Below are 14,503 nucleotides of genomic sequence, written 5' to 3' on the forward strand. Positions count from 1 at the left end.
AAAGAAAGAAAACAAACCCCATAGGGGTTTACAGAGACTGAACATCCTGCCAGGCATGTGTCACTTCGGGTTAGCCAAGTGCCCTGCCACCCTCAGCCAAGTGCCCACGGCAGCACATCAGACGGGTCAAGCAAGCACATTTGCTTCCCCAGGCATAAGCGAGTGGCAGCCTGGTGGGTGTCCGCTTGTCAGCCACTCCTCAGCAGACGGGGTTGGGGGCAGGCCAGCTCCGCCCCTGCCACCCAGTGTTGTGCAGGCTCTGTGGACCTGGGACCTTCTTGGCAGGCTCTGGACTGCAGCAGGAGCTTCCACACCACCTCTTTGTTCACCTCAGTCTGTGTGAACCCAGCTTCCAGGACTGTTGCCTGCTGCTCTAAGATGCCCGTGGCCTTAGCCTTGTTCTGCAATGAATGGGAATGAGCCTATGTCTCCTGTGGCCCTGTGCACACCCTGCCTTGGGTCCTCATGCCCCGCCTGTCAAGAGGGATGGGAGTCATCCATGTGTTGGGTCCCCTGACATCCCCAGAGGGAACAAGTGGGGACAGCACCTCCCGAGCCCAGAGCCAAGGGGCCACTCTTCCCTCAGAGGAAGTCACAAAAGGTCCTAGAACCCAGCCCATCCCCTTCTCCAGGGGCTGTCATGCCAGCCCCCAGACCTCCCATCCTCTCTCTGATTTTCTAGCCTCTTGTCCATTGAAATGGAAAATAGATCTTGTTTTGAGAGGGGCCATTCTCACCCCTTCTCAGGGTGCCTGTGCAGTACAGGCCGGTCTCCCACCCACTCCAGGCTCTTGTGAACTTCAAGAAACTGTCCTCTAACCTTCTCAGGACTGTGAGGCAGATGGACGCTGCCAGGCCAGCCCTTGCCAGTCCATGAGCAGGCATGCCAGTTGGTGATGCTCCTGCAGGGCTGCAGCTCAGCCTGTGCCCCATGGCGCCTCACACCCCACGGCGCCCCACACACCCGCAGGCCTTACCTCCTCATACTTGTATCGTCCAGGCTATAGCTCAGGGTTGTCCTGGTGCCTGAAACCCCTGCCTCCTGGGCCTCCCATGTCAGCCTCTCCATGCTTGCTCCACAGGGCCTGATGCACTCCAGCGGCCCCGTGGGCCGGCACCGGCAGCTCATCCTGGTTCTAGAGGGGGAGCTCTACCTCATTCCTTTCGCCCTCCTGAAGGGAAGCTCCTCCAACGAGTACCTCTACGAGCGCTTCGGCCTCCTTGCTGTCCCTTCCATCCGTTCCCTTAGCGTGCAGTCCAAGGTAAGGCTCACACACATGGTAGGGGGCCAGGGGCTTGTTCTCGGGTCTCGAGGCACTGTCTATCTGGTCGGACTGGGCTGTGTTACTAAGGCATAGCTGTGATCTCCTCAAAAGTGTTGATTTTATGATTTGCATGCAGGTTGCATAACCTTAGAGTAGGTCTGTCCAAAAGTGGGGCTCGGCCCTCATGGCTCTGGCCATTCTTTGCTGCCTCGGGAAGCCACAATTTGTGTCATGTCTAAGTTTCTTTGCTGTGACATCAGGGTTCTGAGCTGCTCTGAGGTACACAGTGAAGCTTGAGGCCTGACTGAGCACCTGAGGGGGCTGGTCACCCACCATCCACACGATGCCCAGTGGGCAGAGCAGAGCCACCAAATTCACCTGGCCCTTGAGCTGACTGTTGGCTGGGCCCCAGGCAGGGAAGGCAGACAAGCAAGAGTGGAGTCAAGTAGAAAACAGCTCAACAGGCCAATGGAACTAAAAACAAGTCAGGTGGCTTTCAGGGGACAGGCAGGGACTCAGGTCTCATCGAGCAAGAATAATCAGTTTGGAAAGAAACACCCAAAATCAAGAGAGTAACAGTGGGCCACCCTGAGTCATGGGTCTCACCCCACTGCCACCCTTGGCCCTGCCCACCTGATTAGAAACTTTTGAGCCAAACTTTAATTTTCTTCCCCTTCTCCAAACTCTCAGAGACCCCCACAGGGCTCCGCACCCGCCTCGCACTCCACTTGCAGCATCCCTGCCTGCCTGTCTTTACCACAGGGCTTGCATTGCTCCATCCTCCAATTCTGGATGCCCTCGAGCTGCCAGCTGCTCTCAGAGCCCTCAGACCCCATCTGCCCTAATACCCCATGGCGGATGGGACAGGTCTTACCCAGATGGTCCTCTTTACAGTGGTGGAAAGCATAGGCGGGGTTAGGAACGAAGGCTGGGCCCTGTGCATGGGTGGCCCCCACAGGACCTGTCTTGGCCGCTTTGATGACTTGCTCATAGGTGTGGCCTAAGTGGGGTCAGTTTCTGCCTCATGGGTTTTTGCAGATCTGAATTTTGACCATTTTTGTAGCTGGATAATACTTTTCTTATGAAGCAAAGAATCAGTTCAAAGTGAAAGAAGTTATTTTCTCTAGGTTTCTCAAGTTTCCATGGCTGATTCTGAATCCCAGATAGGAATCGAGCTGGCCTTCTCGACACTCCTGCCACCCAGTGGCCCACTGCCCTGGCTTATAGCAGCACTCTGGGTATCAGATGCCTCCACCTTCAGAAAACTTTTATTTTGATAACAACAGCCAGCTAGCTGTTTGTAGCTTAACCAGAGACCCGGAAGAGGCCATCTCCTGACAGGCACCTGGTGTTTCTCTTACCCAGAGTTTAAGGCATCACCAAGCAGAGGCACCAAAAAATTATTTTGAAGTAACTTCATACTTATTGTTTCCCAAAAAGTACCAAAAGTCATCATAGGGGAAACTCAGGCAGACATTATTGGGCTTCTTTATGCTGATTTTCTCATTCAGTGATACTTTATCTACTTTGCAGCATATAAAGCAGAAGGGAACTAGAATCTTGTCAGTATGTAGAGCTTCTTAAAGGACTTAGTTTAGCTCTGTCTCCCCAAGACTGACTTGCTTGTTTGCACGATTTAAACAAAATCACTGTTCAAAGTCCCTGACTTATCAGGAGTGGCTTTCCTCTTATTTAGGAGCCACACAGGGAGGTCTGTGGGGATGAGGATTGTGGAGCAGGCTGGCCATCCTGGGTTCCATGGGCTCTCTCCACTCTTGTCATATCAGGGCCTCCTCCCCCACTCCTCTCAGGACCCCTACCATCCAATCCTGATGATTTTCAAGGGCTCATCACAGCAGGCGTGATTCTCAGTAAGTTAGGCACCGGTGTCAAAAAGATGTTGAAAAATAAGAGTGAATGAGGTGACTGGGGAAACAGGTGGATTTAAGCTCAACCAGCAGAGAGCTGGCCATCCCTGTGCTCAGCTCTCCACTGCCGGGCAGCCTGGCTGTTCTGTCTGACAGGTGGTCTGCTTTGTCCCCTCCCCTCCTAGTCTCACTTACGGAAGAACCCGCCCACATACTCCAGCTCCACATCCATGGCGGCTGTCATCGGCAACCCCAAGCTCCCATCAGCCGTGATGGACAGGTGGCTGTGGGGGCCCATGCCATCGGCTGAGGAAGAGGCCTACATGGTGTCCGAGCTGCTGGGCTGCCAGCCCCTAGTGGGCAGTGTAGCCACCAAGGAGAGGGTCATGAGCGCCCTGACCCAGGCTGAGTGCGTCCACTTTGCTACCCACATCTCCTGGAAGCTGTCGGCCTTGGTCCTCACGCCCAGCATGGACGGCAACCCTGCCAGCAGCAAGAGCTCCTTCGGCCACCCCTACACGATCCCTGAGTCCTTGCGGGTGCAGGACGACGCCAGTGACGGGGAAAGCATCTCAGACTGCCCGCCCCTGCAGGAGCTGCTGCTCACGGCCGCCGATGTCCTGGACCTGCAGCTGCCCGTGAAGCTGGTGGTGCTTGGTTCCTCCCAGGAGTCCAACAGCAAAGTCACAGCCGATGGAGTCATCGCGCTGACAAGGGCCTTCCTGGCTGCCGGCGCTCAGTGTGTCCTCGTGTCTCTATGGCCTGTGCCAGTGGCTGCTTCTAAGATGTTCATCCATGCCTTCTACTCATCCCTGCTGAATGGCCTGAAAGCCAGCGCCGCCCTGGGGGAGGCCATGAAGGTGGTGCAGAGCAGCAAGGCCTTCTCACACCCCTCCAACTGGGCAGGTGGGAGTTCGGCCGGCTGCGGGTGCCTGTCAAGGCCTGGGGCTCAGTCCTCACAGCCCCCTGACTTTATTCTACAAGTGGGGTTGGGGAGGGGAGGGGAGGACAGGGCAGGGCCAGCTGCAGAAGACTCAGGGAGAGAGCCTGTGTGCTGAGTTTTCCTTCTGCCAAGTGAGTTTTTCCTACTATTAAGATCATCTTTGGAGCAGGGAGCAACTGAACCATTTGCCATGGGAGTGTGAATGTGAAACTCCTCCTGATGTCACTGTACACTGGATGACCCATTCCATTGCACCCTCACTTAAACCATGACTGTAGAAAGGAGTGTGTGGTAGAAAGACTTAGGATGGATCTAGCTCTATGTCCTGGCTGTGTGGCCTGAGATAGGTTACTTACGCTCTCTGAAGCCGTGTCCTCAGCGGTAACAAGGGGATGATGGTGGTGCCGATGACACCACCCGGTCCACATTTGAGAAGATCTATGAGGAGTGTACTGAATATTTTGTGAAGCTTCAGGCCCTGCATGTTCTAGAATACATTCTCTTGGTGGGCCTGCCTGGAGGGTCTAGGGAGTAAAGAGAGAATGTTCCTGTGACATCTGTTCACAGGGGAGGTGGGAAGGCAGGCACGTACAGAGCTGCCTCTCAGCTCTAGGCAACAACCTGCTTCCCCTGGGGTCCCTGTGGAAAGCTGCCCACAGCAGCCACTCAGAGGGCTCTGCTGTGCAGGAGACCCTGCCAGGCCAAGAGTCACAGAGTACAAACCAAACCCTGGGGCTATTCCCTCACTGGCCTCTCGGCCAGCCAGGGCTGTTTTACCCACATGCCTCATGATGCATCAGCCTGTGGTCTTCTCTCAGCATTGGCCCTCGAAACTCCCCAGGGTGTTACGAAAATTTAGAGCAAAGCAAAAGTCCCCTGCCATGGGTAACGTCAGCCATAACTGCAAAGCAGAGTGTCTGAAAGTGTCTCAAACTTTGGGAAACAGAGGACTACCAAAAATCCTGTTTTCTTAACATAAATCCAGTTGACACATCCTGATACTGCTGGTGTCATTTTCCAAAAGTGGGTCAGCCCTGGGGTGGAGCCACAGCACTGCCAGGCCCTGTCAGCCAGCAAACAACACAGCTGCAGGGGTGGCTGCCTGGCAGCCCCAGGTGCTGGTGCCAGGTGGATGGGTCATGCTGTTGAAAGATGGAAACATTTTGCTTACTTTACAAACACAACTGGAGTATTTTTCAAAGAGCTATTCAAAAAACAAAATAGAATTGTTCCTGTTTCTTCATGAGGCTGAAAAGCATTTAGTTGGTCCAACAGGCACATACCCCGCCCTGCCTACTCACCTCATGGCCATCCCTTGGTTCTGCCAGGCGGAGCGTGCACAGGCAGGCATGGAGGGCTACTCACCTGCTTCTCCTGCTCTTAGGAGACACAGAAAGTAGAGGTGACCCCTGTGGCTTCCATTATTGTCCTCATCATACAAGTCCTGTGCGACATGCTCCTGGCAGTCAGAAGGGGCTTTGGGCCCCACAGCATCCCACAAAACCTACTGCAGGGCTTGTGGGGACCTGGCCCCTTTCCTGTCTCTGCAGGTCTGTCCAGTGTGCTTACGGGCATGGCATTTTGAAAAGGGTCTTTGTTTGTTTAGTTTTGTTGATAGATAATGTAAGTCACAACTTTGTTGCGGATGAAACCATTTTTAGTGATGCTCTCCTGTTCCCTTTAAAAAGAGCTCATTCTCTTAGAAAACCCTTTCCCTACATGATTTGGGGGCAGGCTGGTCCTAAAGTTGCCCGTGGGCTTGAGGAACCTGCTCCCCCAGGCCCTGTTTTGGAAGGCAATGTGGAAAGGAACGGTGGGATGCCGTGCTCCTCAGCCCAGCTGGTCTTCCCCAGCCGAACTTGTTTGCTGGTTTAGAACTGGATGAGTAGCCACTCCCTGCCTCCCCGTGGCCCCAAGGAGGAGATACGTGCACCTCCCCTGCCCTGGCATGTCCCTTCCTAAAGGCCTGAGGATAGACACAGATGAAATTTCAGGGAAAAAAAGGCAGGTTTTCCCACTGTACTTCCCTTGGCTCCTTTCTGCAAAACAGCAGGCCCCACTTACCTGAACAGCTAAGCAATATTGATTCTTAAAAGGAAGGGGACAAAGGGGTGCCACATCACCATCCAGTGAGTCAGATGCCCCAGTCTAGCCTGTGAGCTGCTCCCCTGCCAGGCCCTGCTCTTTCTGCTGGGTTAACCTTGAGGCATAAGTGAGCCCTAGAAGCCGGGGTGGGGCTGGGGTCTCCAGCCGCTCTGCTGAGGGTGTCCTCCTTTGCTCTCTGCAGGGTTCATGCTCATCGGGAGTGATGTTAAGCTGAACAGCCCCTCATCACTCATCGGCCAGGCCCTCACAGAGATCCTGCAGCACCCGGAGCGCGCGCGGGATGCCCTGCGAGTGCTGCTGCACCTGGTAAGGGGGTCGGGCACCCTGAACTCAACAAGAGCTGGCAGTGCTGTGCAAGAAGGGGAAGGCAAGGGTTTCCTTACATGGGATGTGAGCAGGTGGAGAGGACATCATGACTGGGGCCATGTCCAGGACGGCACTGACCGGCTTCCGCAGACGTCCCTGGGATAAGCCTGCTTGGGAGACCCATGTCCCAGCAAAGCCTGATGCACAAAGTGGGCAGCATCCCCAGGGTGCTTCTGCAGACATCCCCGGGATGAGCCCACTGGCTTGAGGGGTGGGCACGGTGGGTGGTGCCATACAGGTGGCTGTAGCAGTACTCGCCAGGACCCTGGGGGAAGGGCAGCCAATGACAGTGACCCACACCCTAGCAGCTTCCAGGTCATGTGGCTTTGGGCAAGTCACTTTGGCTCTCCAAGCCTCAGTGCTCTCATCTGGAAAGGGTGATAACAGTTGAATATTTCAAGGTTATCATGAGGATTTGAGAAAATGCGAGTACTCGCCGCACAGTAGAGTCCTATTTTACCATCAGATGACTTCAGTCTGCCCCTAATGAGTCCAAGTTTGATCATGCCCTTGACCAGCCTGCCCCAACTTCTGTGGAGCCCAGGTGAGAGCACAAATGGAGGGCCCACATCTACAGGTGCAAATGTTATCAGTGGAGTCAAGAAGCAGTGACATCAAACTTGTTTCATCCTTCTACCTCGGGAACAACCTGGAAGGCCGTTTCAAATCATTTAGAGTGCTGTGCCAGAAAGACCAGCCCTAGCCCACCCCACATCTTCCTAGCCCAGTGCCAGCCTGGGGCCCATGCAGTGTGGGTGAACAGCCATGCCACAGCCAAGCTCCTTCCAAATCTGCCACAGACCCCAGGGCCTCCTTGCAGGCTGGTTGCTGCAGCCTGGCTGCGTCCATGGTTAAGATGGAGGATCTAGGGCAGCATCCATGCAGGCCTGGGAGTGAGCAGTGTCTCCTGGGCTATGCAAACTTTTTGCCTGTGGGTTGGGTCTGATCAGGTCCCTCTGTTCAGACCTGTGGCACCTGGGCCTGTGTGTGGTAGCTCTCCATGCACCTCTGAGGATAGAGTCACACACATTTCTTAAGCTTAGGGTCTCCTCAGGCCTGAAAGTAATCAGTATGTGAACACTGTGACGAGCAAGCCCCCAGCATTCCCCCAGTTGGCTCAAGGAGGCCAACGCCCAGGGTGCTAGGAGGCCCTCTCCATTGTTACCCCGTATCTGGAAACTGCCTAGAGCCTTTCAGTTCTCAGGTCCCGTCACCCGCAAAGTCCCTCTGTCCTTGCTGCCACTGCACACTGCTTTTTTGGCGTAATGGAACTGCCTTCTCTACCCATTAGCCACCTCCTCCCAGGCCAGGCCTCTCAGCTGCCCCCACTGTGGCCTTAAGGCCCCTCAGGCCCATTTAAGGGTTTCCTCTTTTTCCTTTGATCTCCTGGGGTGGATGCAGGAGTGTGGGGGCCATGGGTCAAGTTCCCCAGCCCCTACCTTCTAACACCTCCTGGATATTCCTTGATCCAGTAGGCAGTGTCTTGGAGGCCCGCCCTGCCCAAGTGACAGCCAGGGCTGATCTTCTGCCTTCCCAGGCAGGCTTGTTTCCTCCTGGCTGATTGTGAGTACACACTTCCTTCTGTCTGGGACGCCTGTGCTCTGGCGTCCCAGTGTTTACTGTTTAAAAAAAAAAAAAAAAAAAGCCTCAGGTCATCTTGGAGCACTCATGCCCCTCCACTGAGGGCACATGTGCCTCACAGGGCACCAACATCCCAGAGTGGACAGGGGTTTCCGCTAGGGAGAGGCCCAGGGAGGCCCGATGAAAGCTGTTTGCACTACTGTTATTTGGTGTTTTTTTGTGGGGGACGGGGTATAGACCTGGGGTCTCACTATGTTGCTCTGGCTTGTCTTGAACTCCTGAACTCAAGTGATCTACCCGTCTTGGCCTCCTAAAGTGTTAGGATTACAGGTGTGAGCCACTGCGCCTCTCAGCTGTCCCCACTTAGCCTTGAGACCCTGCACTACTGTTAAAACACTCACTCATGTAGTTCATGCAGCAGTGACTTGGGTGACCAGCGTAGAAGTGGCAGGCAACTGTTCAGGCCCTGGATGACAGGAGGACACTTCCCGGTGGAGGGAGGTATAGGCTCCAGAGGCCAGTGCGGAGAGACGAAGGCTGAGTGGGAAGAATGGGGAAGAAGGGCATTGCCAGCCAAGACCCCATGATGGGGCTGGGCTGTGGGCAGCGAGGGGGGTCCTGAAGGGCCTGAGGGTTTATCCTAGTGGGCAGGAGCTATTACATGGTTTGAGGCAGGCCCCTGTGTGTTCAGACACATTGCTTTACTGTCTGTGGAGAGTGTGCAAGGGGTTGGTTTAGGGGAGGGACAGAATCCTTCTGTTGCACCAGCCCTCGAGGGCTCTGATTATAAAATCCTTCCCTTCTGTGCCCTCCCTCGCAAGATGCCTGGTCAGTGCCCCACTGTCACATCCTCAGGCCTGGCCATGTGGGGTTGCAGCAGTCAGCCTTGCTTCACCCCTGGGGCTTTGTGTACCCTCAAAGCCATGTGGACAGAAACCAGGGCTGGCCTGGGTCTCTGACTCACCCCCAATTTCCCCCCAGGTGGAAAAGTCCCTGCAGCGCATCCAGAATGGGCAGCGCAATGCCATGTACACGTCCCAGCAGAGCGTGGAGAACAAAGTGGGCGGCATCCCTGGCTGGCAGGCCCTCCTCACCGCTGTGGGCTTCCGGCTGGACCCCCCAACCAGTGGCCTGCCAGCAGCTGTCTTCTTCCCAACCTCCGACCCGGGTGACCGGCTCCAGCAGTGCAGCAGCACCCTCCAGTCCCTGCTGGGTGAGCTGCGGGTGTAGGGCTGGGGCAACAGGTCTGGCTGACAGCAGGTGGAATAGTTGGTGGCCTTGGGCCCCGCATTCATGAGGATGCTGGATCTCCCAGCTAGAAGCAGGGTGTTCTGAGAAATGGCAAGGAGTCCCAGACACAAGCATCTCCACCCCTGGAGGAAACAAGTGCCATATACCTGCTGTTTCCATCTGTGATGGCAGGCATTTGCGCCCAGCTGGCACTGCCCCTTCCTGGGATGACGGGAGGTCATGCTGGCAGACACTGGCCACTACTTCCATTGTCATCAGCAGCTGTGGCCCCGATGAAGCTGTGCGGCCAACCCCAGGGTGAAGCTGGGTGCTTGACTCGGGGTGGTGCTGCCTGGGTCCTTGCAGCGTGGCCAGGCCTAGAGGCAGGGTCAGGACTCACCCCACCTCTACCCACCTTCCTGGGAGACCACACTGTCCCTTTCCAAGTCACACACAGACACACATGTCCAGCTGTGCTGAGCTTCTGAAAAATGCCACCGATGCCGAGGAGTTAGGGTTCTTTCCCCTGGGAAGGTTTTTGGGTGCAGAGGCTCTTCTGAATAACTTCTACCCTTTTTCCTTGGTTTAGGTCTGCCCAATCCTGCCCTCCAAGCCCTTTGCAAACTCATCACTGCCTCGGAGACGGGAGAGCAGCTCATCAGCCGGGTAAGTCGAGCCTGGAGGGCTGAGCCAGGGCCTGAGGCTCATGCTGATTTGGAAAGGCAGAGCAACTTGGCCCTAAATAGGAACCTGTAAATTAATGCAGTCTCATTGCCTTTGTGATTTGAAGAAGGTGAGGGCTGGTAGTTAAGAGAATAGCCCTCCCTGGCAAGTGCTGTTTACCTGCTATTTCCATCTATGATGCCAAGGCATCCGTGCCAGCAGCGCTGCCCCTTCCCAGGATGGGAGGCCGTGCCAGCAGACACTGGCCACTATTGGCATTGTCAGGTGCACCTGTGGCCCTGATGAAGCTATGCGGCCAACCCCAGGGTGAAGCTGGGTGCTTGACTCAGCGGGGCACAGGGGGGCAGGTTTGCATAGTGTTCTCACTGGGTGCTGAGCATCAAGGGCCTTCAGAGGATGCTTATGGGGCCCCTGTCACCTGTGGTCTCAGGGCATTTCCTGAAATCTCCATTCAGTGGTCTCCTGAACCTTGTCCTCCTCACCACCAACTTTTTCAGCGGATTGACAAGAGTTACAGCCACCCTCCCCAAGCCACCAGGTGTGGGCCAGCCTGCCAGGACAGCTGCAGGTGTTCCCCATACTTCTTTGATCAAAGTACTTACCATAACGAAACAAGATAGTCACTGAGGCAAAGCAGTGAACACAGGAGCAACTCTAATGCAAGATACTGCTTAGCAGATGTGCTTTCTTTTAGGAAAATATGGATCTAGTTCAGGAGTTCAGAGGGTTCCAGTTCTTAGCATCATGTGGGTCCTTTGCAGCTTGGCCTGGGAGCTTCTTAGTACCCATGCTGCACCACTGCATTCTGGCCAGTGAGGGTCTGGACCAAGCCCTAGGGGGACAGCTGTGGGAGCACTTCTGGAGGCTGGAGCAGCCCTTGAAGAGCACAGAGCTGCTTTTCTGGCCATTCTGGAGTGTAACAATTTGAAAAAGTAATATATGTTGTTGTTAGAGATATTTGCCAGCAAATTTCACTTAAGCAGAAATATTTCTATGGAGAAATAAAGCTGCTCCATCTAGTATTAGCCTCTGAAACTCTGAGTGCTACCTGGGGCTGTTTCCACATGGATTTGGAACTTAGAACTAGCAGTGACCTGTACCCTTGGCTGAGTCCCTGCTCATTTTGTAGTAAGTGTGTTATGCCCGCTTGTTGAATAGCATCAGGAAAACACTTCCAGGATACTGTGTATTAAAGCATCCTGAACCCAGGCAGTCTAGAGGTCTGTGTTCTACAAAATCTGAAAGCCAAAATTATATTCCATTTGCAGGGCTGTGCTGAGAGGCCAAAAAACCCAGTTGCTTAATTTCTTGCTTTTAATGGGAACACAGGGACTTTCTGCCTGATATGCTGTCGGGCCCTAGGGATGTGTCCCGAGGCTGCCCCCAGTGGTGGCAGCTGGTGGATCTTTCCTGGGTCACTCAGGAACCAGGGACTTTGGTTTCCTGAGCTGGCTACAAACGCCCGCTGTGCTCTTTCCCCCCCTGAGCCTCTACTGGCTGGGAAGGGAGGCCTGGCTGCTGCTGCCCCTGAGCCCTTGGATCCGCACGCGGCTGGCCTGGGTGTGGCTGTCCGTTCTCCTGTGTGTCCCCTGCTGACTCTTGCTCCTCTCCCCTCCCAGTCAGAGCCGCGGGCCTGGTGTGGCGCTTCCTAAACAGTGATCAGCTCATGTTGCATAACAGCCTGTGCTTGAGTCTAAACTCTCTTCTTTCTCTCTCTTTTTCTTTCTTTTTCTTATAATCTGCTGGCCGAAGGCTGTTAAAAATATGGTTGGAATGGTGAGTACTACTTTAAGTAGCAACTGTTGTCAGGTGAGCCCCTCAACCCACCCACCCCCGAGTTCCCCTGGGCAGGCTCTGAGCTCGGGGTGCACGTGCTGTCAAACGGAGCCACACAGGCTGTGGCACTCCAGGCAGATGCCCACTGCCGTTGGCTCCGGCGGCCTGTCCCCTCCTCTGCTCTGGCTCCCCTCTTCCTGCTCCACCCTTCTTGTGTCCTTGATTGACCTCTTAAGGTCCACCACAACAGCAGGAGCAGAACCAGCTTTAAGTGAGTGACACTCTGTGAACCCACACACAGACCCCTGAGGAGAGGCCAGAGACCCTGAAATCTGAAAGGAAGTGGACACTCGAGTGGGCCACGTGGGTTACTCGTCAAGCTGTGAGGCTCTAAGATGTAACCAGGTTCCTCTTCGCCATCCACCTCAAGATCCCAAAGATGACTTAAGAAAGAGGGAGGTGGCCGGTCCCAACTCACCCCTTCTACTCTCCATGGCCTCTCCTGTGAGGCTCTCCCACACCTGAGGGAAGACATGAGGCTGGAAGCAGAACCCGGCCCCAGCCCCAGGAGGCCACACAGCCTCTCCTGCCCCACACAGCCTCTTGCCCCACTGCCCCATCAGCTTCCCACAGAGAGAACAGCAGGACAGTAGGTATGAATGCACCTGGAAAAGAATCTCAAATGCTACACTCGTGAGGGTCATTAGCGATGCCAGTGACAGGTGACATAAGAATAACGGGTCAAGTCTTGAGGAGGGCTGGAGGGGAAGGAGACACAGGGTGCTCACGTTGTCCTCCCTTCCTCAGCTCCACCAGGTGCTGGTTCAGCTCCAGGCTGGCGAGAAGGAGCAGGACTTGGCATCAGCTCCCATTCAGGTCTCCATCAGCGTCCAGCTGTGGCGGCTCCCGGGATGTCACGAGTTCCTGGCAGCTCTAGGTAGGGAAAGCATCCTTGACTTAGTGGGTTCTTTAATTCCATCTTTTAAATCACTGCTTTTCCTCCTGGTTTCTATTGGGCAAAGTATCTCAGTGTCTTCTTAAATATTATTTTAAAATAGTTAACTCAGGCTGGGTACAGTGGCTCACGCATGTAATCCTAGCACTTTGGGAGGCTGAGGTGCGAGGGTCACTTGAAGCCAGGAGTTTGAGTCCAGCCTGGGCAACATAGGGAGACCCCATCTCTACAAAAATAAAAAAAAAATTAGCCGGGCATGGTGGTGCACACCTGTAGTCCCAGCTACTCAGGAGGACTGAGGCAGGAGGATCTCTTTTTTTTTTTTTTTCTAAAAAAAAAAGTTAACTTAGATTGTAGTGGTTTAGCAGGATTCCCAAATGGCACAAATGGCTTTGTGCCATTTCCTCTGCACTGTGATTTCATCTCTCTCATTTGTGCCCATTACCTTAAGATGAACCTGCTGGACTCTAGTATTACTGGAGGTCAAGTGTTATTAGGAGCTAAAGAAAACTAAAATTAGAGTCATAAGATAATAATGGTTTCAGTGTTGTCCTCTGTCCCTGGGTACTCAAAACTGGCAGGAAAATAGTACTATTGAAACCACCTCGGGCTGGGTGCGGTGGCTCACGCCTGTAATCCCAGCACTTTGGGAGGCCGAGGCGGGTGGATCTGAATCCCCTTGGATTAGAAGCTTGCATCCTTTCCAGGTTGCATTACTTGGTTTTTAATTTTTTTCTAACTTTTTTTGTAGAGATGGGGTTTCACCATGTTGCCCAGGATGGTCTTAAACTCCTGGGTTCAAGCAGCCCTTCCATGCAGCTTCCCAGAGTGCTGGGATTCAGGTGTAAGCCACCACTCCTGGCCTATATGCTTTTCTTCTGTGGGTTTAAAGCATCATTTTCCTGGCATAAACATAGTAAATATCTATGTAAGCAGCAGCAGATGGAGGCTAGACTGAGAAGGGTCGGGTTCCCATCCGGATGCTTCTCTTGTCACTTCTGTGAGAAGCTGTAGGGCAAGCCTTGGGGGCATTGCCACAAGTGAGTCCGCAAGACGAAGGCACAACCACAACATTTTTTTTTTTTTTTTTGGAGACAGTCTTACTCTATGACCTAGGCTGGGGTGCTGGAGTGCAGTGGCACGAGCTCAGCTCACTGCAATCTCCGCCTCCCAAGTAGCTGGGACTTCAGGCATGCACCACTCACGCCCAGCTAATTTTTGTATTTTTTGTAGACACAGGGGTTCGCTATGTTACCCAGGCTGTTCTCCATCTCCTGAGCTCAAGTGATCTGCCTGCCTCAGCCTCCCAAAGTGTTTGGATTACAGGCATGAGCCACCACATCTGGCCAAGAGCTCGCTTTATAAAGGAAAAGTTCTCTTCCTCATGGAGCCTGAGCTTCTCTTTGGTGTGGGGGTAGTGGAGCCAGCCTTCCTCCTCTGCACACTTGCTGCTTTTGAGGTCCCTTTGCCAGATACATCAAGAATAGTACAGAAGGAAACACAGAAAATCTTAACACCGGCCGTCTCTGGTGTTGGGATTATGGGAGATGTTAGTCAATGTTCCAGTTATTCTCCGTATTTTCCAAGAGCCACTGATACTCAAGGGGCGAGTCAGCCTGCATGCATTTGCGACCTTTATGGCCTTTTGACTACAGCTCGGGGAGGACAGTGGTGTCTGGCAGGCCTGTCATCTGGAGAGAGGTGGCTAGCTCGCTCCCAGGGCTCCAAG

The 14,503-nt window shown here is 54.0% G+C and overlaps 1 protein-coding gene across 1 annotated transcript in view; it reads left to right on the forward strand.

The window, feature by feature from the left end:
* The window catches only part of TTC28 (tetratricopeptide repeat domain 28), a 475,930-nt gene that overhangs the window by 452,203 nt on the left and 9,224 nt on the right, over positions 1 to 14,503 (forward strand). The window contains exons 14-19 of the mRNA XM_030915124.1: positions 1,083 to 1,262; positions 3,319 to 4,039; positions 6,364 to 6,488; positions 9,111 to 9,342; positions 9,949 to 10,025; positions 12,627 to 12,756. Coding sequence (XP_030770984.1) covers positions 1,083 to 1,262; positions 3,319 to 4,039; positions 6,364 to 6,488; positions 9,111 to 9,342; positions 9,949 to 10,025; positions 12,627 to 12,756 — 1,465 coding nt within the window. The remainder of the gene's footprint in view (positions 1 to 1,082; positions 1,263 to 3,318; positions 4,040 to 6,363; positions 6,489 to 9,110; positions 9,343 to 9,948; positions 10,026 to 12,626; positions 12,757 to 14,503) is intronic.

Source organism: Rhinopithecus roxellana, chromosome 13 (genome assembly GCF_007565055.1).
Source record: "Rhinopithecus roxellana isolate Shanxi Qingling chromosome 13, ASM756505v1, whole genome shotgun sequence".
Taxonomy (NCBI): domain Eukaryota; kingdom Metazoa; phylum Chordata; class Mammalia; order Primates; family Cercopithecidae; genus Rhinopithecus; species Rhinopithecus roxellana.